This window comes from Mauremys reevesii, linkage group 8 (genome assembly GCF_016161935.1).
Source record: "Mauremys reevesii isolate NIE-2019 linkage group 8, ASM1616193v1, whole genome shotgun sequence".
Lineage (NCBI taxonomy): Eukaryota > Metazoa > Chordata > Testudines > Geoemydidae > Mauremys > Mauremys reevesii.
In genome coordinates, this window is record NC_052630.1 from 16,195,007 (window position 1) to 16,221,450 (window position 26,444).

At 40.2% G+C, this 26,444-nt stretch overlaps 1 protein-coding gene across 4 annotated transcripts in view; it reads right to left on the reverse strand.

Annotated features, from left to right (window-relative positions):
• The window catches only part of NR3C1 (nuclear receptor subfamily 3 group C member 1), a 148,667-nt gene that overhangs the window by 121,345 nt on the left and 878 nt on the right, over window positions 1–26,444 (reverse strand). For 2 of the 4 annotated variants that reach the window (XM_039484193.1, XM_039484191.1), the window contains exon 2: window positions 22,885–24,055. In XM_039484193.1, coding sequence (XP_039340127.1) covers window positions 22,885–24,041 — 1,157 coding nt within the window. In that variant the 5' untranslated portion in view covers window positions 24,042–24,055. Of the gene's footprint in view, window positions 1–22,884; window positions 24,056–25,390; window positions 25,553–25,837; window positions 25,990–26,444 lie in introns of those variants that run through there. The other 2 variants (XM_039484195.1, XM_039484194.1) reach the window with 2 other exon arrangements.

The window sequence follows — 26,444 nt, forward strand, 5'->3', positions numbered from 1 at the left end:
TGCTGTGACTCAGCTGCGCGTCAGTGAAGACGCTACTATGCCAATGCGAGAGTTTCTCACATCGGCTTAGTTAATCCGCTCTGAGAGGCACTAGTTATGTCGATGGGAGAAGCCCACCCGTCGACGTAGTGCCTTCTACACCGGGGAGTAGATCAGTATATCTGCATCACTCAGGGGTGTGGATTTTTCACACCCCTGAGCGACGTAGTTATACCAATGTAAGTTTATAGTGTAGACTTGGGTCCACGCCAGCCACAGGGACGTGATGCCAGCCGCTTCAGGGAGCAGCATGGGGCTCGAGGGCGGCAATCCTGCGGCTGTAGTTTGCCCACCCCTGGCCTGGAGGTAGGCTGGGGGGGCGGGCGCAGCCCAGGCCACGTGTTTGAGACCCCCGACTTAAAAAGATAATGCACTTAAGAGTGGATCAGCTTACTTAAAGGGGCAGTGTGCATCTCTCTCTCCCATACACAAGGTGCGTGTCTGTCTGTCTGCTATGCTGTCTCCCCTCCCTCCTGTTCGTACTGCCTTGTGTGAGAGGCTACATTAACAACGTGTTAACCCTTGAAGTCTCAGCTGAGTGCTAGTTCATCATTTAGCAGCAAGGCATTTCCTGGGAAATATCCCTCCCTCTTCCACCCTCTAACTTCACCACCTCAACCAAGCTTCACAATCATCATAGCCGTGAACAGTATTAATTTGTTTGTTTAAAACGTATACTGTGTGTATATCTATATAATATATAGTTTTTTGTCTGGTGAAAAAGGTTTCCCTGGAACCTAACCCCCCACCTATTTACATTAATTCTTATGGGGAAACTGGATTCGCTTAACATAGTTTCACTTAAAGTCACGTTTTTCAGGAACATAACTACAACATTAAGCAAGAAGTTACTGTAGCTACACAGAAGTAAATTCCTAGTGTAGACCAGGTGTAAAGACGGCCTACAAAAAGAAAAAAGACAGAGGGGATGGGGGAAAGTTATGTGTGGCAGAAAGTAATGTGTGTGTTATGCAATTAATGGGGAGCAGCACTCTGGGAGTCCTGACATGCCCTTACAGTTGCTGCAGGAGCTATCAGTCTCTGCTTGGAGTCTAATGGAGGACAGAAAAGCTTATTAACAATACTCAAGCAAGGTTTGATTGGATAGTGCACTTGTCTGGCTATGCCAGGAGGACAGAAGACATTGGATATGGATTAATTAGGCCACGACTTTAGTCCTAAATATCTGGGAGTATGCAGCAGATAAAATTGTACAATGCAGGTAATTCCATAATTATGTACATATGTCCAAGGAGCTGCTGAGATCCCTCCCTATTACCCATCCTGGTCCCCCACCCTCAAATGAGGATTAATGGAGGCTATAAAGGAGGTATGGGGTTGACTCTCTGCAATACCGGTCACAGGAGCCACAAATCCCTCACCCTCACACCATTTCCACTCCTATAAAGAATCTCTCTTTTAAATCCCTTCCCAATCTATTGTATTGATCACCATATCCAACCCCTATTAAGTATGTGCACTGGACATCTGCCCCAAGCTTACAAAATGAATTGTAAGATCACAGCCTACACCTCCTTTCATTCTTTGCCCCTGCCCCTCAAACCCCAAACTTTGCCATGGCCAATATGGCAGTGAAGAAAAAATTATTTCCCAGCCCCCCCAAGAAAGGAGTGATTAACATAATGCCTAAAGCAGATCATAACAAAAGCCTAGTGTTTCAACTACTTCCATGTGTAGGAAGGCAGATGCTTCACAGCCTGTTCAGGTGAAAAGAGGGCTTTCACTGTCCAGCCATGGACACAAATAGTCCTCCTCCCTGTGATCACCTGAGGGAGGGATGGATCTGTGTCCCCCACACGGACCTGGGATGCAGCTGCCTCCATGTTGGAATTAACTCACTGGTTCTCTAGCTGTCCTTAAAGGGGGCAACACACCTTCTGCTCTCTATTCACCCTTAAAGGAGCAACAATTGTCTCCTCCGCTTAATGTGGGGATGAGGTCATTCTGCCAAACCGGAAGGAGAGATGTTTAATAAACCAAAGTTTCCTAAAAGTATTTTTAAGAAAAAAACATTTTAAGAAGCTCTAGGTTATGAACTATGATTTACTGAATGCACACCTCCATGTGTAGATGATTAATAAAATGAATCATTACACCGTAACTCAATTGATGATGTGTCACTGCTTAATTACAAAATATGGGAGATAAAATAATTTCCACTTCTATGGAATGACCATAAAGGATGATCCAGGCCTCTGCCAAATCTGAAATCAGGCATTGTTTCTAGTTATTGAATCTACATTATTTAACCTGCACTCCAGCAGTGAAATGCTGATCCCACTAAAGTCAATGCACCAATTATTTTAATGGGGCAGGTATTTCACTCCAGGATTTATTTTCTACTTATTTTACTTCCTTGAAAAGAATAAGCTATATGGCACAACAATAAACTGTACACTTTCAGTGGTCACTGTCCTGCAACTGAGTGGTATATCTCTGTCTTGAATTCAATATTCATGCAGAATTCGGGCTTATGGAAACAGGATTTATCCTCGTTTTTTTAAGTCAATGCTCCATCCAATTCCCAGTCTCCTAGTGTTGAAAAAAGCTTAAAACAGAGAGTTGTAGTTAAAAAAACAACACACACACAGTCCTTTACTGAATTTATTTTTACTATATGGTTTTGATGCAAACAATACTCCTGAGGGCGTTCTGAGCCAAAAAGTTAAAATTCTACACCAAAAAAATAAAAATTATGCCCACAATATTTTAAAATTCTACACATTTTATTTGTCAAATAATTATGGAGGCTCCAGCATGGCATTGGGGAGCACAAGCTACAGGGTGCACAGAGGTGGGAGATCACTAAGCAGTGCCCCAATGTGACACGGACTCAGCGGTGAGGCTGCACCCAATCCTGACACTGCACAAGGACCAGGCGTGCCCAGAAACAATCTATTGTATTAAAGTGAGACCTTGATAAACACAGGTTGATTCTGGAGGTCTAACATATAATTCAATATAGACAACCAAGAATGTAATTATTTGACACAAATCTTCAATTTAAACATTTAAGAGAGTTTAAATTGGCTTTTAAAGTTTGTTTCTTCTTCTGGATTTTCACGTGAGAACTGCAGTGAATGATGCCTAAGAACTTGTGCAAGTGGCCCTTTGGTTAACGCTACATACTACCTACTAAACACTCTGCTCAGATAAATATATATCAGTATCCCGGGACTAGTATCCTGTTTTCCAGTTCCTGCAGAAATGAAAGAATTCCCACAGAAACCCTTGGGGTAAAGTTAGAACAAACAGATTGTGACAAAGTTCCTTCTCTACCTTGGTGGGTCCTGTGCTTATTGGTGGATTTGTTCACCTCACAGATTCACCCCGTGGGTCGGGAAACAGCCCAAAGACCTTCCCCTCTGGTAGAAGCCACAGTCCAGGTCAATTCCTCCTGTGTTTGATCAGGAGTTGGGAGGTTTAGGGGGAACCCGGGCCCACTCTCTACTCCGGTTCCAGCCCAGGGCCCTGTGAACTGCAGCTGTCTAGAGTGCCTCCTGGTACAGTTGCGCAACAGCTACAACTCCCTGGGCTACTTCCCCAGGGCCTCCTCCCAACACCTTCTTTGTCCTCACCACCGGACCTTCCTCCTGATGTCTGATAACGCTTGTACTTCTCAGTCCTCCAGCACTATGCCTACTCACTCTCAGCTTCTTGCACGCCTCTTGCTCCCAGTTCCTTGCATGCACTTCCTCTCCTCTGGCTCTCTGGCTCCCTGGCTCTCTTTGGCCTGACTGGAGTGAGCCCTTTTATAGCATCAGAGGGGCCGTAATTAGAGTCAGGTGCTTAATGGCCTAACCTGACTCTTAGCAGGTTTATTGGAGTCAGGTGTTCTCATTAGCCTGGAGCAGCCCCTGCTCTGGTCACTCAGGGAACAGAAAACTGCTTATCCAGTGGCCAGTATATCTCCCTTCTATTACTCAGCTCTTCCCAACTGGCTGGGTCTATCACAAGATGTACGGTCAAGGGACTTCTTCCCATTTTTTTGATCAAAGCAGGATATCTGCAACATTGGACCTTCATGGAAAAGACAAAATAAGGAAAAAATATCTAGAAAGTTGAGTATGTGAGAGAGAATAAGAAATAAATGCCTCATGTACTAACCAGCATTTTAGAAACCATTCACCACAACACTTGTTTCTTAAACATTTGTTTATAATAAAAGGTATATAAAGATATATAAACACCACTAGTGATGTAGAAACATGAAAGAAATGTATCTATCAAGAAACTGACAGCCTCCCCTTCCTTCAGTCCATTAACCCATCTCCCCATAACTACCATTTTGATTTTAAAATCAACCATTGTGACTTCTCTATATAGCATACAGTATACGCACTAACTAGGATTCTGATTTTGTGGAATTACTTTCCTAAGAATCATTTGAGAGTGGTTGAGATGAAGTGAAAGCCTTGGCATTCCAGCTACAGTGAGGACCTTAAGAGGACTACTAACAGAATTTAAATCTTCTGACACACCAGATATTCCAGCTGTACAGATTTATTTCCCCCACATTGGGGTGTGGTTACCTAATTACAATATCTGTATTACAATTATCAATGTTGTGTTCTGGGAGTATCAATTCTTGAAATACCAATGTTGTAAAATAAATGGATTCCTCATTAGAGTGAAGAGAGTCAGAAAACCTCAGTCATGAAGACCACTGAAATAACTCATATATTATACCATACAGTATCTTATTACTTTAGCAGCAAAGAATCCTGTGGCACCTTATAGACTAACAGACATTTTGCAGCATGAGCTTTCATGCTGCAACTTGCATCCGACGAAGTGGGTATTCACCCACGAAAGCTCATGCTGCAAAACGTCTGTTAGTCTATAAGGTGCCACAGGATTCTTTGCTGCTTTTACAGATCCAGACTAACACGGCTACCCCTCTGATACTTATTACTTTAGGGTGCATCAGAATTTCAATTCTGATGTATGCACTGTCAAGATTTGTGAGACAAAGGCTGGAAAACCAAAAAAGACAAACTGTCTCTCTCAATCTGCTGTACGGTGGAAAGGAAGTTTTGATTCTAACTTGTAGTTATGGAACATGGTTATACCTCCTATTTGCAAGTCAACAGGTAGTTTTATTCACCCAGAACTGAGGATTTTTCACACTCAGCCTCATACTCATGCTGCAGGCCTGCCTTTTCTTCTTTAGCTAGTAGTAAACCCATTTCAGAACACCATAGCTGAATACTGGATGACCTCTTCTGAATGAGAGAGCACCCTGGAGAAATCCAAATATACCAACTCATACTAATATTTCTTTTTCTGTATTGGCTTCACTCATCTGGAACACAGGTCACATCTAGCAGAGCCCACTAATCCCAAGTGGGACTAAAATATTTAAAAAATTGGACCACGCTGCCTTGGATTACAGCCTCCAAGATTCTACAACTAATTGACACAGCTAAGAAAATACTGACATTTGAAGGAGTGGACTCACCGCCAGATGGCAGCCTAGCAAAATCCCTTTACTGCGCAGGAAATGATCATTGCTTTGGTGGAATGTGGCTTGACTCCCAGTGAACTGAAGAGGACTTTGGCTATGAACAGTGGCAACCCTACTGAGAACTTAGAGAAGGAGACTAAGGAGTGGAGTTCAAAATTAGAAGAAAAACAGCCAGTGGAGAATCAAAATTAAGGCCTAGGCCTGGTATGAGACCTAGCGGCCAAGCTTACCACTACACAAAACTTAGAGGCCATTGCATCAGAACCTATCAATAGATTCCCTATATACACCACTGCTAACCTCTAACAATAATGCCATACCCCTCATGATTCTAAGTGCTGCTTCTCTCTCAAATCTTTATGAAAGAATTTCAGGACTTGAGAAATAGGATAGGGCCCGCCTTGAGAAATAAAAAAATATATATATACCCAAAAACACTTTTCCCAAATTCAATTTAAATAATCCTCTCAGTATTTAAAATACTTTCAGGAGCTCAGTAACATTTTGATGACCTGGCACTCCAGGAATTTCCTCTCATATACCAAGTTTTAAGTTGCAGCTAGTCCAATACACCAAGAGCTACCAACCCTGATGCTAGAGGATATGAGAGTCAGGAGGAGGAACAGGTGTCTTCCATCACAGTCAAAATCAGATACAAGACACACAAAAAAATCTTCAGATACAGTCAGGAGCTATGGGCCAGCAATCCTTTGACTGACTAGACTTTCCTCAAGACTTGATGCCAAAGGCCATGCTTACACACGGCCTTTCTAGTGGATGGAAAAGATATCCTCATGGTCAGGAGCAAAAAATAGCAGATTTTTCCTTGAATCTGAACAGCCACACCCCTGGATCTTCCTGCTGTGGCAGAAAACAAACAACAAAAACCAAACTAACCACACTGCCTGAATCAGGACATCATGGTTCTTAGTGCCAGACAGCCAGAAGTGTTTCTGCATAGTGGGGACCGTCCTTCCCCTCTGGGGAACCCAAGCATTCTTCAGGAGAGCCGTGCCTGACCTGAGGCCTACTCCAATAGTGTATGAAGAGGAGAGCACCTCCCAGTTCTCAAGATGGATAAATACAAGTTACCTCTCTGGACACTAGATGAGATGGATGGGAAACAGAAGAAGCAAAGGCCATGGAACCTGAAAGGGAATAGTGCCTCCTCTTGCCATCACACCTGCAACCAATTCCTAGCAGTGCAGTCCTCTAAAGGAGGGAAACAAACAATCATTACTACCCCCTCCACCTGCCTCTTCAAAAAGGCATCATTTTAAGTAGCTTCTATGAATTTCTCTTCTTGACAGAATAAAGTGCCTGCTCTGGTGATCGGGCACATCTCTACCATGCTACTTCAGAGGGTCTTTGAGGATCAGAAGCTCCCCTCAGCATAGAAAAGTAGAACGGTCAGAAGAAACTAGATAAGCAAAGCTAATTGCCACATGTGTATGGGGGGGAAAAGGGAAGCAAAAATCCTCCCAGTTTAAATTGGTAGACCTACTCATTAATTGTCCTAAGTGTTGATTAGAGACACGGGCATTGCCATATCAAGGCAGGTCAGTGGTCCATTTAGTCTAGTTTCACCTCACCCACAACTGCCCAGGCCCAGTGCTTCAGAGGAAGTGCAATTAATCCTGTATTAGGCAATTATAGAGTAGATTTTCCTGAGGTACAGATTCCTATCAACCTTCAAAAGTTAGATATTAGTTTAAACCCAGAAGAAAGATTTGTTTAATCTGAGCCATATCTACATTCTTTGTTATAGCAAAAATACAAATTTCTGCAAAATTTATTTTTGATTAATTCTCATAACACACAAAAAAACTAATATCAAAAGAGAACAGGTTTTTTTGTTTTGAATGCAGAAGAATTATGAATTGGAATTTAAATCAAGGTTCAATTTCTCATTGTAAACATTATTTTTACGATTTCCATTTGCTTTCTTCCACGATATTAAAAAACAAACAAACAAAACCCACCACTATGCAGGTTAAAACTATAAACTGGTGGTAGGGGTGTACATAAATGATAGTGCATTAAACTTCAGGAATAACTGGAAATCTATTATTAAACTAGTATTATAAAACCAGCCAAGTTAACCATAAATCACAAAAGTGCAGCTAACTAACTGCAAGGCAGAAGACACTTTCTCAAAGGCATCAGTCCTTTGAGAGATCCTGTGGTACCTATTTAAACCAGGGAGTTGGCAATTTTTTAAATGCCATTTTAAATATCCATTTTATTCTAGTTGTTGTCCTTCCTTACATCAATTTAAGATCATCATCTGAAAGAGGTATTAACTGGCATGCTAATTTCTAGAATAAAAATTACATTTATGTACTTTAAGTCCATTCTGACTAACAATGATCTCCAATCTGTGTCTTTCAAATTCTTCCTCTTAACAAATGCTTAGCTTTACCTCCAATTTATGACACTTTTAAAATGCCATCTACAAAGTGTAAAGACTACCTTTAAAAAAATAACCGCTCACCTTTAAAATATCATTGTTTTCATGGGTCCTCAAATAGGCAGATTATTTTTAAGTGTATATTTTAAAGTATATTTTAAAAGGACCAGCTACAAGTCCAATACTTAAATAATCAGAAGGTTAGTTCAATATCTCTACAACTCTTCTGTTACCCATCACTGAGGTTGAAAAACTGCTTTTCATCCATGTGCTATTTATCTCAAGCTCTCTTGATGAAAGACAACACTGGATATAGCTGCTGAGAGGCCTTTAGTTAAGTGTTGGTATATTGGTGGCATTGAGAAACATGGGGAGGCTAACAATGTATGCTGAAATGGAGTTGAGATAGAATTAAGCTCTGCAGGACTCCACACACGAGTCCTTGGTGGAGAGAAAATGTTACCCACCAAAACTTATTGGAATTTGTCCAAGGGAAAATGAACCCAATGCTACAATGTCCACTAATAAATCTTGAAGGCGAGTTAGCAGCACCATGACAGACTGGGGTGAAGATTGATGTCTGATATATCCAACAGTATAATCATGGATGCTTATCCTTTGCCCATAGCGATAAAGAAATCCACCACCAGTGCCACTAAAGCCACTGAGTGGCATATCCCATACTGTACAAAGAATGTTGACAGCTGAAATCTGCCCTATCTGACAATGAACATCCTAGGAAGGACCATCAAGTCACAAACTATTAAAAACTGATTTTATAACCTTGACAAAAAAGACTACGGTCAAATAAGTTACAAGAGCACAGAATTAAATGATTTATTTTTGAGGAGCAGAGGGAATAATTACACAAGAACTGCCCGACTGGGTCAGAACAACAATCCATCTACCACAGCATCTTGCCTTCTGACAGTGACCAGTTCCAGGTGCTTCAAAGGGAATGAGCAGAACAAGACAACTGTGAGTGATCCATGCCCTGTCACAAAGTCCCATCTTCTGGCAGTCAGAGGTTAAGGGACACCCAGAGCATGGGGTTGCCTCCCTGACCATCCTGGTTAATCATCACTGATGGACCTATCCTCCATAAACTTATCTAACTTTTTTGAACCCACTTGTACTTTTGGCCTTTACGACCAAGAGCAATAAGTTCCACAGGCTGACACTGCACTGTGGGAAGAAGTACTTCCTTAATGTTTGTTTTAAACCTATCTATTAATTTCATGAGATGACCCCTGGGCTCTTGTGTAATGTGAAAGGGTAAATACTATTTCCTTATTCATTTTCTCCATACCAGTCATGATTTTACAGACCTCGATCAGATCTCCTCTTAATCATCTCTTTTCTAAGCTGAACAGTCCCAGTCTTTTTTAATTACTCCTCATATGGAAGCTATTCCATACCCTTAATCATTTTTTTGCCCTTTTCTGTACCTTTTCAAATTCTAATATATCTTTCTTGTGACAGGGCACTCACTTTAGTGCAACCCCTTTGTAAGTTTCTGCAGTCAGCTTTGGACTTAACTATCTTGAATTATTTTGTATCACCCGCAAATTTTGCCCCCTCACTCTTCACCCTCCTTTCCAGATCATTTATGAATATGATGAACAGTACAGCTCCCAGTACAGATCTTTGGGGGACCTTGCTGTTTACCTGTATTCATCAATGAGTGAGATAAAATTTAAAGGAGTCCCTTGTTAATATTTTGGCAACACAGACAAATATATTTCAGGACACAAACTCATCAATAATACAGCTTCCGTTTCACTATGTAAAATCTTATGAATCAAACCGTCCCTCAAATGAAATGAAGTAGTGAAAGATGTTAACTAAATCTAGATTACTGACATAAGAACCACCTCTCCCTTCATACCTAACTCCTTTAGCAACTAACATCAGTTACAAGCAGCATAAATCTCCTTTGAAACTAGGGGCATGTCTACACTACAAACTTCAGTCGGCACCTCACGAGGAGTGCTTCCACTGACTTAAGGGGCACAGAGAGTCCAGGCTCCCTGCCAGGAGCCACGCTGTCACAGTGTCTCTCAGATCCACATGGAGCTGTCACCTGGGCTCCAGGCACAGATCTCACCACCAGCACGCACGCAGGCTCTGGGAGCAGAGCCCCAGGGGGGCAGCTGCGCTTCCAGCAGGGAGTAGGGAGTTCAGGCAGCAGCCCAGCTAGGAGCCCCCCACGAGCTCCAGGATGGCAACCCAAGCTGTGAACCCATGCAGGGTTCACAGCAGGGAGCCTAACAGCCTTTCTTGTCAATTTCACAGCTCTAGCACCAGCAGTGAAACTGACAAGAACAGTCAACAGCCAGCTGATGTAAATAACGCAGTGTCTACACAGACACTGTGTCGCCCTAACTACACTGACATAAGCCCAACGTCTCTCATGGAAATGGAGTTATGTCGTCAGTATAGTAGGGCACTTAGGTCTTGCCTACACTTACCAGGGATCGAGGCATGGCGATCAATGCATCAGCGGTTGATTTAGCGGGTCTACTGAAGACCCACTAAATCGATCTCAGATCGCTCTACCGTCGACTCCAGGACTCTACCTGAACAAGAAGTGCAAGTGGAGTCAACTGGAGAGCATCTCCCGTCGACACAGCATAGTGTGGACCCTGCAATAAGTAGATTTAAGTACATCGACTTCAGCTACTTTATTCACGTTATTCACGTAGCTGAAGTTGCATAACTTAGACTGATCTCCTCCTGTAGCACAGACAAGGCCTTACATCAGTGGGAGCAAGGCTGTAGTTTAGACACTTGAAATAAAGCAGCTTACATCAACCCAATTCTGTAGGATAGATCGGGCTACATTAAAAGTAATATCTACTTTTAGACAGTATTTATGCATGTTAATGATTTTTTTCCTGATGAAATATTTAAGTGGAACATCTGGCTGCCAAAGGCAAAACAAGAGCAAGACAGCAATATCCACCCCTAGGCAAATATCTAATACAAAAGAAAAAATAATCAGCATCTATTTTGGTTGTTGCAAGTTTTAAAACCTGCTTTCTATAGCACAGGCTGATACAATGTTAGTTTCAATATATGATCAGCAGAGTTTTCCATATGTGCTTCACAGTTCCAACCAACACGTGACAACTCATTTTGTGGACAAGTGGTCATTTCAACAGTAGCTTTCACATCTTGGTGACCAAATGAACTTTTACATTTTTAAATTCCGCTTCTGATCATAAAACAAATTGAAAGTTAAGCCTTTACAAGGGATGTTTTCTTATGAGACACAGCCATTGCTAAATAGTTAAAGACAGAAACAGTGAGAAGGCTTATCCAAAACCCTTGGAGATTAAGTTCCTGTTACACATTTATATTTTTCTTGCTAAGGGTGCAACTAGAAGCATTATTTTTAACTGTTATGAATTAAGAGTTTGACCAGACAGTATTTTATTAGCTGTAGCCAAACGAAGAATAACTAAAAGCATTTGTTTTTAAAAAGGTGTCTTATTACCATTTGAAAAGTTGGAATCAAGAGCAATCTTCTAACAAGTTTGGAATTCAAAACTTGGGTCAGGATTCAGAGTTATGTTTAAATTGACATGCTCACTAAGAAAGGGGACAGGCCCTTTTCCTTCCCCGTGTAACTGACTTCTGCTTTTACTAGCAGACATGAGCTATCTAAATAATTTATAGCATCACAAGAGGTTTAATTTTTTTTCAAGACAGACTCATATGTAACATATGCACAAGACATTAGCCAAAAATGTGTTCATTGAAAAAGCATATTTAAACCACCACCAGCCATTCCTTGTGGTGTTTTTCTTGACACAAATATAACTAAAGTAATACTGCACTAAAGGAAAAAGGGTGAAGAACTTAGCCAAACAGCACAAGAACCACATAATTTTTACTTTAATCTTCATCAGGGATGGTCCACTGGTGTTATTTCTCTGAAAAGCGATTCAATAGACTAAAAATAAATCTAAGCAGAGACAAAACTGTCAGAGAGCGATTTTGCTCTAAAAGAGAAATACTAAAAAAAACACTCTATGCTGTAGCACTCCAGGCTAAGTGAGAAACAAAAGAGATGATGACTAGCTATTCTCAAATTTGTAGTTTTCTTTTTCGTTATGTAGAAGAGATGCTAGTTTATTCTCCTCTCAGTGTGTACATGTCCCTCATTAGCTTTAATTTACCGGTTCCTTCCAAATTAATCCCTGAAACCACTAAGGCTATGTTTACACTACCGCAGTAAATTGACCTACACTATGCAACTCCAGCTACGTGAATAACGTAACCAGAGTCGATGTATCTTAGGTCTAGTTACCGCAGGATCTACACTGCAGGGGGTTGACGGGAGATTTTCTCCCGTTGACTTACCTTATTCTTCTCGTTGGGGATAGAGTACAGGGGTCGACTGGAGAGCGATCTGCAGTCAATTTGGCAGGTCTTTACTAGACCCACTAAATCGACCGCCGGTAGATCAATCTCAGAACGTCGATCCCTGCGGTAGTGTAGACCTGCCCTAAGTTTAAAAGACAGACCACATATTCATTCCCTTCTCTAAAAGGGTTATCCTGTGCCACCATTAATTTAAAACAGTAGCCAAAAAAGGAAGTAGCACTACTTTTCCATATTAATCTTCTACCATTGGGGGCATTACCTTGTGCTCCACCCTCCCTTGCTTAAAACTTTAATAAAGAGCTATAGTTATAAATGCTGCACATCAGGGGCACACTGTTCTGTAGCTGGAGCTAAAGAAATAGTAATACACAAGCATAAAAAAGGAACAGTAACTCCTGTCATATTCAAGGCAAGTGTCAGACAAAAATATAAACAGATATATTTTAGATTACTTATGGGGCTTAAACTACAGGTTGAGTAAATTCCCTTCTGATTCCTGAGGCTGCCAAACACATCATTTGGCCCCTAGCATAAGTCACAGCATCTTTAATACTGCTCTAACTTGCACCCAGCTCCAGTGGCCCCAAAGAAGCCACTCTGGAAGCTAGGGATCACCAAAGTGCAACTTTTTCTAGCCACAGACCCTGCACCAGGTGCACCGACATATCCCCTATGCCAAAAGTACCAGGAGAAGGTGCTGCTGAGACAGGTATGCCAGCTTTATGACACATAGGGATTCCCCAGGAAGACTCAGATAGTCTGTGCAGAGGGGCCTATCACAAAGGAACCATACTGGGGGCCAGGATGTGGCCTACAGCTTCCAAAACTCAGTGAAAGATACTTCAGAATATAAGTCCTACCTACTTTCAAAATACAATACTGGTTAGCATGTTAATGGGTAATGCTTTATCAAAAGCCAGATTCCACCACCATTATGCACATTTGGTAATATCTTTCTTCTAACACCACTCTCAGAATAAGGTACTAGTCAACATGAATAAGAGTGGCAGAATCTGGCTCAAATTACTCGGGCATAAAATATATGAATGCTATGGGCTGAACTAATTCAAATTCATGTTTACTGTATACAAATTAACAGCACATTCAGGTTTTTTTAACTAAACATAATACCTTAAATTCTGCCTGTTACAAGTGGTGTGGTTTTATACTGCATAATATTAACCAACACCACCAAAACTAGTTTTAGGCCCTTGTTTGTATGTGATTTAAAAAATTCTTTTAAAAGGGGAGGGAGAGGGCGAATCCAAAGACAATCACTCTGCTCATTTTCTGAATAAGAGTGGAAGTCAAAAGAAAACAGTATATTGAATACCATTTTATTTATTATTAAATTAGGTGGCATGGTGCCAGGTGAGGCAAATTTGAAAAACTTCCCTGGACTTCTAGATGTTTTCCCATAAGAGAATGTAAAAGAGGACTTTATAATTCATACAAAAGTGATTATTTAAGAATTTTAGATGTGATCTTTTTAATTCTGCTGCAAATAGCACTAAGTAATTGACAACTTATTTTTACTTTTAAGTAAAGGAAAATAAGTCACAGTGATTTTAGAAATCTACACATTATCTGAAGAATACACCTGAAAAATTATAGGAAAAGTAGAGGCGGAAGCTTGTCTGCATCCATCAGACAATTAAATTGCACAATGTAAAAGGCAGCAACCTTTAATACATTAATTGCACACACACTTGTAACTGCTGCTTCACACAATTTACTTTTTTGAAAAACTGTACAAGTCAGGGATCAGCAACCTTCGGCATGTGGCCTGCCAGGGTAAGCCCCCGGCGGGCCGGGCTGGTTTGTTTACCTGCCGTGTCCGCAGGTTCAGCCGATTGTGGCTACCACTGGCCGCGGTTCGCCATTCCAGGCCAATAGGGGCTGCAGGAAGTGGCGTGGGCCGAGGGATATGCTGGCCGCAGCTTCTCACAGCCCCCATTGGCCTGGAACAGCGAACCACGGCCAGTGGGAGCAGCAATCGGCCGAACCTGCGGACGCGGCAGGTAAACAAACCGACCCAACCCCCCAAGGGGCTTACCCTGGCAGGCCGCAGGTTGCAGATCCCTTGTATAAGTAAATAGGATTTGTTTAAATTCTAGTTTTATGGTTATCCCCAGCTGAAGAGTAAAACTAAGCAGTAAAAGTTCCATCTACTATTTAAAAACGGTTAAATTATAAACAACACAGCATGCAGAAAAAGCAGATGGTTTAAACCTAGTTTTAATTATAGAAAACAAACAGAGATCACTGTACTGGAACAACTCTACTATAACAACTCTAGTCAGGCCTTTACAGCTTTTCATACAACCCTATTCAGCCCTCCTCCTAGTACAACTGAGTATTTCAAGCACAGGGGGACAAAAAAGGATTAAATCTTGCATAACTGATCATTTAATGTAAATACCCTGAGTTTCATAATATTTTAAGTCATGTGCTATAAAAAATTCCTGATACAATCCCTTTTTGCCAAAAATGCCACAGTATTTTTTAAAACTATAAATATAGTATTATTCTGCCAAATTCACATAATCAAGACAAACACTGTAGTCCTAAATGCATTCTCCTACACTGCAATAAAATCTATTCTTTCAACAAGTTTACTTCTGTATAAAAGGATAAATTTCAGCATGTGCGCCATAGAACCAACACACTGCAAACAGAGTCATGTTATAGATTAGCTATATACACTGAAGCAGCTAAATCAAAAGTAGGTTTAGGTTTTGAGGTGGGGAAGGGTAATTTTTATCACCCATAAAGAATTGGCCAAAGGAACCTCAGAAGCAGGAATGTCATTCAAGTCTTTAAACTGTTTAATTTCCCCCCCAAACCTCCCACCCCACACTTTTAGAATCCATAAGTTTCTGTCCAACAGCCTACTTTCATTTTTCATTCAAACATCCCAGAATCTATGAGGCTGCTGTCATCAATATCAGCACAAATTAGCTTTGACACAGTGGAGTCCACCTATGCCTTCTATGAGAAAATGGTGAGTTGTGCTTAGATCCTGTGGTGGATCACATTTTCCCCTATCAAGCCCATCACTTTAAGGACTCTGATTTTTATACACTGCAGGCTATATAAATAGAATGTTGAAAACCCAGTGTGCCACCAAGTACTCAGTTAAAGATGTTTTCAGTTCTCTCTTTAGCACTAATTACTCTAAAAGCCCCTCACATATTGTGAGGCTGAATTTCCTGAAACAATTAGCTTTGAAGAGTCAGGCAGCTAGCAGCAGAACCTAGGCACCAAAAAGACAGACAGCAGTTGATGCGTGTAAGGGAGGAGGCAGCAAAAATTCATGTCAGAAGACTCGCTAGAGATCAACATGAGAACGTGTCATTTAAAAAAAATACACGTTAACCCCCTTTTTTTATTATTATTATTACCTGAAGTCAGGTGACTCATGCCTCTCCCAATTATTCTATTCCTTCCTCTTGCCAAAACCCACATGGGATTTTTTTGTTTGTTTGTTTGTTTTTGGAGGCAACACCTCGACTGCAACTGACCAGAGAAACTGTGCCTAATCGGACATACATTTCCATTTTTTCCTTCATTTATGGTCTTTGGCCTCTTCTCTCCTTCCCCATTAGCCATTATCCCCAGTGTCTTCTAGCATTGGAGAGATTAGCAGATCCAGGGCATAACAACAGAAGCACTACCAACGTTAGGACCAGCAAGGCTTGAAAAAGTGTACACAACTTTCTAGCTCCAGGCCTTCTAGACAGGATGAAGCCCTAAACCATGCTATGTCCCACAGAACCAAGTCTGCATCTGAGGCGCCGTTACTACCTACGTATCGGAGGCGCGATCATCGAGAGGGATCGATATATATCCTCATCTAGACGCATCATATGATATCCCCGATTCTTCGATCTCGATTCCACCGCACCGCCCGGCGGGCGGGGGCGGCGGCGATATGCCGAGACACATCATCCGGCCATCCGAGGGGGGGGAAGTTATCGATATAGAGATTTAACGACTTCAGCCTATTTATTCATTCACTGAGCTGAATCTATCTTTATATATTTTTTTTTAGTGTAGACCAGCCCTGAGAGGAATAGCACAGTCATGTAGTGAATTTAAGTGTAACACTGTCAATGTAATGGTTTTGGAAGTTAACTTTTTTATTAGGGCAGTATGAACTGTACAAAGTATTTATTGATAGTTGTACAACAAGCTTCACTGGTATTTAGGGCATATATTTGAGCCAATCACACAAATAAATTATTCAGTAAAGTTAACTGAAAAATATATTTAGTGAATATATTCACCCAACCATGTTTAATACAGAAAAGGGGGGGGGGGTGAAATCCAGGGGAAAATGTAAGAATCAAGGTGTATCTTCTCAATTGCTTATATCCATTTCCTCTTTCTTTTCAACTAATTCCTCCACTTCAGCATGATTTCTGACTCTTCCTGCCCAACTAATAGCTACAGCTCATCTCCCTTGATGCTCAGAATTTTCATAAGCAGCAGAGGATTATAAGTGAGGAGAGATTAATAAGACTGGGACTTTTCAGCTTGGAAAAGACACAACTAAGCGGGGAGATGATTGAGGTCTATAAAATCATGATTGGTGTGGAGAAAGTAAATAAGGAAGTGTTATTTACTCCTTGTAACACAAGAACCAGGGGTCACCAAATTAAATTAATAGGCAGCAGGTTTAAAACAAATAAAAGGGAATATTTCTTCACATAATGCAGTCAACCCATGGAACTCTTTGCCAGGGGATGGTGTGAAGGCCAAGACTATAACAGGGTCCAAAAAAGAACTAGATAAATTCATGGAGGATAGGTCCATTAATGGCTATTAGCCAGGATAGGCAGGAACGGTGTCCCTAACCTGTTTGCTGGAAGCTGAGAATGGACAACAGGAGATGGATGACTTGATGATTACCTGTTCTGTTCATTCCCTCTGATGCACCTGGCACTGGCCACTGTCAGAAGACAGAATACTGGGCTAGATGGATCTTTGGTCTGCCCCAGTATGGCCATGCTTATGACTCGTCAGTTTTTCTGCTTCCGCAAGCTTCTGAACATCAGTAGTTGAAAAGCTGCTGTGCTACAGCTTGGAAAGCTTTGAGGAGCAGCAGAAGCAAAGGAGCACACTGTCTGCAGGCTTAGGAATACAGTACTGCATCAGTTACACCCAGTTCTCTTTTGGAAGGCTATTTTCATAACCATAAGGTCTAGAATTTTCTTAAAGTTTAGATTCTGCAGAAAACGGACAGCGTTCACCTTCTGAAGCTTTATACTCTACATGGGCAAATGGACTTTTCCAAGTCCTGATTACCACTGATCCCCCTGTAAGACAATATGCTAAGAGGTTGAAATATTTTAAAAATTGCCTTACCCCAATTCAAGACTTCAACCTTAGGGACCAAGTCAGAATTGAGTGTTTTCATTAAACGACATGATTAAATACCATTTGACCAAAAAACATAAGTTTAATCAATACTTAACAGATTAACTGTGCTAAAAACAAAGAGGATGTGTCTACACAAGACCCTATGCCAGCATAACCCTCTATTGTACATGCAGCAAACATCAACAGAAGGTGTTTGTCTAACGGTGTAGGAACACCACCTCTCCAAATTACGTTAACTATGCCAACAGAATCACTCTTCTGTCAGCATAGCTGCAGATATATTAGGGTTTTTGTCAGCACAGCTACGTCAGTAGGGTTGTGTAGTCTTTTCACATCCCTGACTGATGAAGATGCTGGTATAAGTTTTAAGAGTAAACCAAGCCATAGACTAAAATACTGACAAAGCACTTTTTTAGAACATAAGTTTAGCTATTTTCCTCTTCCACCCCATCAATATAGTAAGTACAGTCAAAATCCCAACCTTGACCTAAAATAACCAGTTTCTCAAGAAATAAGGAGAGTAAAGGCTTCTTGGCAACTATTTCTTTATTTCTGTGACAGGTGACCAGCCTCACTATATATTTTTTTACCTTTGGCAAGTCTTGTCTTTAAAGTATCAATTTTTAAACCAGCAAAAAGCTTGGCCTACACATCTATGTCAACACTTAAGAAACAGAATTTCTATTATTTTAACAGTACTGCACCTAAAACTCATTAGAGACTAAAGGACAATTTTAAAAAACAAGACAGTGAAACAGTCTCATTTTCAATTGAATAAACAAAACAAAACACAATAAAGAACATATTTCTGGGACTGGATTCACAATTTTAGTAGTCTATTTAAAATCACAGTAAGAAGGCATTCTACTACCCTCACCTCCCCCTCAGACGGCATTTGGAGACTTGAGGTTTACTGACAAAAATCCAGTTACTGGTTTCAAAAGTTCTTTTTTCTTTCTCTGTCTTAATTAAATTCATTTGGGGGGAAATTCATCATCTCAAAGTATGCAGAAAGAAAGAGTTAATGACAGGTAATGAAGTCCTGTGGGAAGTGGGAATGTCAGCACTTTTAAATAAACCATTTGTCATTTGAACAATGATGGATTACTGGTTTTGTTCTGAAGATGGCATTGGTCAAGGCTAATGTCTGGCTACAACCCTATAGATTCTTATCTGGCAGGGTGGATTAAAACAATCGATAATTTAAAAAAATAAAATTGGATTTCTTATTAAATTAAATACAGGTCAATTTAACAACTATTTAAAATTAAATTTGAAAGTGACAACCTATATTAAGGCATACATCTATTCAAATCATTTAAATTAAGTACAAAAAATATTAAGGAGTAGGTTTGCTGCCAAATTTTAAAGAAAGTCAGACCACTGAACTGGAACCAGAGTTTGCTGAAGTGCTAAATCAGTTTTTGACCGCAGTAGCCTCTTCTGCAGGTCCAGAGAGATTATTCAGTTTAATCAGCTAGTTCGATTCAATGACTATTTCATGCAAAGTTAAGAAACCAATTGGGAGTTGAAAAAGCAGAAAACTTCTTTTCCTCTTAAAACTAGGTGTGAGAGGATGAGATCAATCAGTTTTAAAATCCTGAAGAACATGGTGATCAGAAACAATCAGTTTAGGTCACGAACTACAGATGATACTTTGTTTAATAAACCAGTTTGTTTTAAATGCATGTTGTTAAACTTTTTTTCTTATGTATGTATAAACACTTTTAAGGTAGTTTTCTTTAATAAAAAAATTAAAATGCCACTTTAGGGCATTTTTAATTGAATTTGAATTTCCATCCAAATTAGCTTCTGTGATAGATGTGCATCTTCCTGGTTAGCAAAACGCAGGGTGGATAAAAATGATTTAAATAAATAAATCATTTTTTTTTAATTTAAATCTGATTTTTTGATAAAATGCTTTTTGAGGAAAAAAACTACCTAAACATAGTTTTAATTAAGACACATTATAGCTCAAAGATATCTCATACTGGAATAGGGATTATAAATTCTAATTCTATCGTATGAGACAATATATTCATGTAATATTTAAGAAAAGTTTTATAAATGAGTTCCAATAGCTCATGGATTAGGGACCCAATCTTATGGTTCCAGGGGCTTCTGTATAGATTACTTAGGTTAATCTTTCTATCTACCCAATGGGATTCAGTGCTCAGTCTACAAGATACCATCAGAGATGCTTAGTTTTGCAGTTCTCAAACTGTGGATTTGTGACTCCAGAGATAACAGCAAAAATGTTTTAAAATAAATCAATAAATAATATATAGAGGTGAGAAATAACAGACCTCAACTCTACTGTCCCTCTGCAAATCTGTGTACACAGAGGCAATCCCCTGCCTCTCTCTAAAAGTGCAAAGTTTCAAAAAAAGTTCAATGAATAGAAGATTGTTGGGGGCAGAATAGATCTGGACAAGGAGAAGAAGTCTGGAGATAAATGTGAGAAGGGAGGGACAGGCAGGAGAAACAAAAGTGAAAGTGTTTGAGCAGCATATTCCAGAAGCCTTGATGTCTTTCTGAGTGTAGCCTTCATTGATTTGAGATTTACCATCCCATTCTCTCACTAGAAGGGAAAACCTATAATGGCAGCAGGCCATAAAAGAGACCAGTTTGGGAATATTTTAATGAAGTTCCTCTACCTGTGGTAAGACAGGCATGCGTGCTAAATGCAAACAGTGCAACAAAGAAATGCAAGGCCTGGTTGCCCGAATGAAACAACATCATGAGAAGTGTTCCTTCTCAGGAGGAAGCTGCATTGAAGATGATGAAAGGAACATGTCTGAACATGCAGGATCTTCAGGTTGGTAACTACCAACAAGAATGCACTTTTATGTAGAAATCCATGATTAAAGCGAGTCTTCCTGACTAGTGATATAAATCAAATCCACCGTGGCAAAAAGCACCACCAAATCTATTGTAAAGGCTATATTTAGTTGCAAACAACATATTTTAATGGTTGTCAACTAATGAGAATCAATCTCTCTTTAGGCAAATAAGTAGAAAGTACAAATGCAAAACCCAATTAAAATCAGTGATTTCAATCGCTTTGATTTAACTCAATCCACCTTGCCTTCTGTTATGGGTCCCATCCTTCAAGGGGCTCCACTGGACCCTTGTATGGAGTTTGATTTGTGAAATACAGTATTTCCCAATGGAAAATTTTAAACACATTGCACAAGTCTGCCTCACAGTAGCAGCAGCAACAAATATGAAATGCTGCTCTTTTTAGTTAATTTGGACTAGATACATTATACACACAAATTACTAAAAAAGAACACTAAAAATATAATACTAAAAAGTGACATAAATACATCCAACTAATGTATTTCTCCTAAAAATATATAAATGTGAACTATCCATAACAACCAAACTGTAGTCATCCTTAACTTCACCCCGTAATATAAAAGTGAAAAAAATCCACTAACGATGCAGGAAAAAACCTTATAAGGGTGGTCTGACAACTACATAGCATTAATTTATAGATTATTATTTCCATGTGGATCTTTACAGTGGGATTTTTCTACACTTGTCTACTGAAGTTAAAATCCCAAATTTGAAAGCTTTGTTTTTTCTTATTCGATTACATATTGGTTTTATAATGGTCACCATAAAATGCAACATATGATTATTTTTAATGTGCAAGGAAATTAGAACAGTCTCAAGGGCTACTACCACAAAATACTTTTAACTAACTTTTCAAAAGGAATAATACAAGGACTCTGAATATTTAAAGAGCAGTGTTTCCATTCTGGTATAATTCTAGTAGCTTTCTCTGAAATTTCCCAGGTTCTTTACACTACAAATTGCTGTAAAACTCTTACAAAGAAAAAGACATTTATTTTAAAAAATATAATATTGCCAAGGAATTCCAGGAACAAAGTTGATAAAAGGGTCACTTCCTGAACCTTCAACTACACATACTTGAAAAAACAAAAAAACTACTATAAGCAAATTATGTCTCATTTCAATGTGAATGGAAAAGATGCAACTTACTGTACACCAGTAAGATCTCCAGCCACTAACTTGTAACTAGCAGAAAATGAATACAGTATTAAAATAAAAAATTCCCCCCCAAAAATGATAAATATGGTTTTCTTCACAAAAACTGCTTATGCATAAAGCCAATAGTTGTAGATTTCTAAAACAGACTACACAAAAACTCAGTGATAGCTGACAATTTATTGAGACAGACACATTAAACAAATGTTCCTATGAATGTATACTGTGTAAGAAATAAAGAACTATTGAAGCCATACCACTTAAAAACAGGTGTCCCTACTAAGGTTAGATCAAGCACCTACTGTAGTGTAAATGGGTAAATAGGAAATGGATGGCTGCTCACTGAAAAAGTTTGGGAAAAAGTTGGCACTACGGTATGTCTCTCATCAAGGAGTGGAACGTGTTATTTCCCAGCCATTAGAGACCTTAATTCAGGAATACAGATACTTTTTTAAAATGGCCATCCCAAAATAACTTTTGTAATGTTAGTATCGATTTTAACAAAATGGTTATTTTTATTTGTGAATCAAAATGTTCCTATGATTTTGGAAAATTCAGTTCCACAGTTAAATTTTGCAAACCTGGATTGCCAGATGCAGCTGAATCTTACTGCAATACCCTTATATTTTATATGTTGCTATTAAACAAACAACTGCTATGGATTTCATACTTTGTTGTCCTGTGTACTGTAAATACACCACCAAGATAAACCTAGTTCGATTTAAAATCTAACTCTACAAACTTTCCCAACAAGCAAATTATTTGGTGCTGAACAAAAAAAAAAAAAAGAGGATATAATTATTAAACCCCTAATTCCTGAAAGTAAAATGGCTTTTGCATATGCTTACAAATTGGTCTGAATCATTTTGTGCAGATCTCTATTGAGTCTTCATTTTCCCCCCTTAAGTAATCTATCTTGTAGTGTGCTTTATAAACAGGATGCCAGTAATTTTCTTGCACCCATTGATTAACAAATAAAATCACTTTTCTTCTATACTGCGTATGAGAAATGAAGTCTGCTATGAAAACCGTGGGTTACAAATGACAGAGAAAAGATGACGAACTTTAAAGAAAAATCAGCACATATAAATTACAATGCTGAATAGCTATATTTCTAATATTTTAATAAAATTAGAAATAAAACTACTCTTACCTCAAATAGCCATTAGAGAAAACAGGTCTGCCAGAAAAGTTCAGGGTTCCCAAGGGGGTCATATTGTCATCCCCAGACCCCTGGCACCTATTCCAATTTTCTGAACTAGCAGGAAGAGACGGAATGACATTAAAAACTGGTTTCTGGTCCTGCTGTTGAGAGAGAGATGCGGTATTCAAGTCATAATGATACAATTGTCCTCCAGAAGTACTGACACCATGGACAGAAATGGCAGACATTTTATTACCCATTAGGTTAGACCCAGAAAAATTAGCTTGACAATAAACTGGGCCCATTTTCTCTTGTTTTATTACCCCAGGGGTGCAGAGTTCAATGAAGTCTTCCTTTTCTTTCTTCACTTGAGGCATCTGCATTTTGGGGCTGGGTAAAAGATCTCCACGCTCATTAATTTTAGGCTTAGTGTCTGGTAAAATGGGAGGCTTGCAATCTTCACTTGAATTTCCTTCCAGGAGAAATGCCTCATCTGCAGTCATAGGAGACAACAAGTCCCCTTCATCTAGCAGTGGGTCCAGTCTCCATGGGCTCCCATTTGGTTCCTTACCTGGCGACACTGGTGGCAATTCTAAATCCTGCAGGATATCAAAGGTGCTTTGGTCTTCAGAAAACAACTTCAAGTTGCCCCCATTAGTGCCAGCCTGGCCTAAAGGGAGACTGCTGTTAGCCATAATCGGGAAATCCTGCTCAAGGGGCACCCCGAGAGATACTGTCCCCTTTGAGCCCTCTGCCAGGCTTGTGGACTTGTTCAAGCTTGCAATGCTTTCTTCCAAGAGCCTGAAGTCTGTTTCCCCAGAAGAGATGCCACTTTGGCCCTGCTGTGGAAATCCAAGTTCGTTTCCCATCACTTTTGACTCTGTCTCCCCCATATAGAGTCCCATTGAGAGCAACACCGCCTTGGAAAGATCCGGCTGAGGCGCATTGCTCACTAGTCCTTTTGAAAAGTCACCCAAAACAGGCTGCTGTTTAGAATCCGACTGAGAAGACGCAGGCAGGGGAGATGTAGATGCAGGAGCCCTGACAGTAGCTCCACCCCTGAAGGCTGAATGAAAGTCCATCACAGTCCTTCCTCTGTCACTGAAGTGCACATTTTTCCCTGCTTCCTCCCCATCCGAGGGGCTTAGTGATTCTTTGGGGTCCATTATTTTAACACTGGCTATTAAAAGAAGAAAGATATTTGTGCAGTTAGCACAGTAGTAAATGTTTTCACAACACAAGAAACCCAGATTAGCAGCATGGTGAATTTAGTTTAGCCACAGCAGATAGGCTTGTGTAAAATCAAACATTTCTTGCTGTCAATGAACAAATTTGACTCCTGGTAACTATAATGTTAACTATATTTAAAAGCTTTTCTGAACTCTGGTTCTGTGGTAATAGCAAGCAAACTGACTTTGCCCCCTCCCTCCCTCAAGATTAATTTTTCACAATTCCACCTATCTCAGCTATTCATCTGTCCAATTGAAGGAATATCAGATTAATAATGTCTCTAATTAACTAAGTTACAATTGCTTATTTTTTTAAAACCTTAATTAGGCTTCAAATGCACTTTTCTTTTTTTAGAAGAGAATATGTTATTACAACCTCCCTTTCCAAATAAATCTCCCCTTTTTTTGGAGAGTTCAGATGCATCTGCTGGCATGAGTAAATCAATGTCAGAATTCTCCAACTGCTCCCTCACAAATTCCCCACTGCCTGACTAGACACACAACCCAATTGTTTTATTACCGCTCTCTGATCTACTACTGTAACCTTTCCACCAGAAAAATATATATATAAAAGATGGAAAGTTTGCTAATCAGATGATCACTGCTCCCAAAGAGTTCTCAAATGTAACTGATATACCCTGAAATCTGAACACAAAATGGAAGCTTTTTTTTAAAAAAAATACAACCCTCATTTCCTGATCTTCCAATAAACATCTAAAGGAAAAATAAAGTCTTATTTTGATTACATCCAACACTACTATGTAAATTTCAACCATGCATACTTCCTTCCCTAAAATTTGTGCTTATGATCAGTTTCATTGCCGTTCACTTAAGATGTTGAAATAATTAGCATATTATGATCTCTTAAATTGTATACAATAAACTTACATCCATCTTAACTTTAAACCCTCCTCACTTTGGGGCCCATACTGATCAGGAAAATAAGCCACCCTGCTACTGCTGTATGAAGCAGCCCATGCTTTCTGTACACAAAAAGTTCAGACTGCAATCAACAGTCAATAGGAGTGTGTTATGTGCAAAAATATTTTCAAATGTCAATTTAAGGCAACACGGACTAAAATGTAATTGTATGGATGAACCCTCCCCCTCTCCCCAGAAGTTCAAAAGTGTGAGCTATCTTATTCCCCAAATAAAGTTAACATAAAGCATTAAAATACGATTTAATATTGCACAGAAGAATCTTCTAGCTTCCCCACCGCTTGCAGGATGTTTAGGTGAGAACATGTACGTACGTACGTACGTACACACACACAAATGCTGCCTACTGTATTTCCACGCTGCTTTCCTGACAGCTGCCACCGAACTCGAAACCAAAACAGCGAGTGCAAAATCGAAACGAGTCCTTCAGTAACATCCTCTCTTTTAAAAGTTTCAAGCGACACTAAACTATTATTCGGCCATTTAAAGTCAACGCCACAACATAAATCGGGGGAAAAACAGGTTCTGGTGGTGGTGGGAGGGGAGCAGGGGAGGCGGAGGGAGCAGGAAAGAACTGGAGTTATTGCATTTGACAAGTTTGCAAAAATCCAATGTCACAACGCAATAAACCGTCCAAAATAACCAGCATGCCAAAAATAAAAAACTAGCTGCACGATTCGATTTAAATGGGAGTGGGAGAGATTAAGGGGGGGTCCGCTAATATTTAGGCTCGTAGAACTGAAATAAATCCCCCTTTACGAAGAGCCACTTTCAGAGGAAAAATGTGTCAAGACCTGTTGAGCTTTCTCCTGGCACGCCCACTTCTGCCAAATAACGCCAGCGAGTGCTACAAAAGTCGCCGACTCGGGCGCTTTCCAGCCCCTCTTGGCTCTTCCCTTCCTTTGCCCCCCAACCCCAGAAAAAGATCAAGCGAGCGGCCACGCTGGTTCGTCGGAAGGGAATCCCGAGAACATCGGGCAATGAAATAGACCAATAAAGCCAAACAGGACGGAGGGGGCTCAACTCCCCGCCCCGCTCCAAATCTTCAGGGAGGAAATAAACCGCACAAATACAAAACCATCTGCGGTGTCCAAAACCTCCCCCCAAGAAGCCTTTAAATCGGGATCTCGAAGGTGTTGAATCGGGCAGGGGCTTACTCGTCCCACCGCCAGATTGAACGATGACGATTTACAGTAACGCGGGCGGCCCGAAGGGAAGGGACGGGTTCCCTGTCCCAGCCTTGGGCTCTTGACAGACTCGGAGGGGGGGCGCTTGGCGGAGCTACACCCCCCCCCCCCACCCGCGCCGGAGCACGCGACTCCCCACAGTTCCCAAAAAGTTTGAGGGGTCACCAAAACGGGAGGCCCCCTTCCCCCGCTACTCCCCTTCCCCCCCCCACCG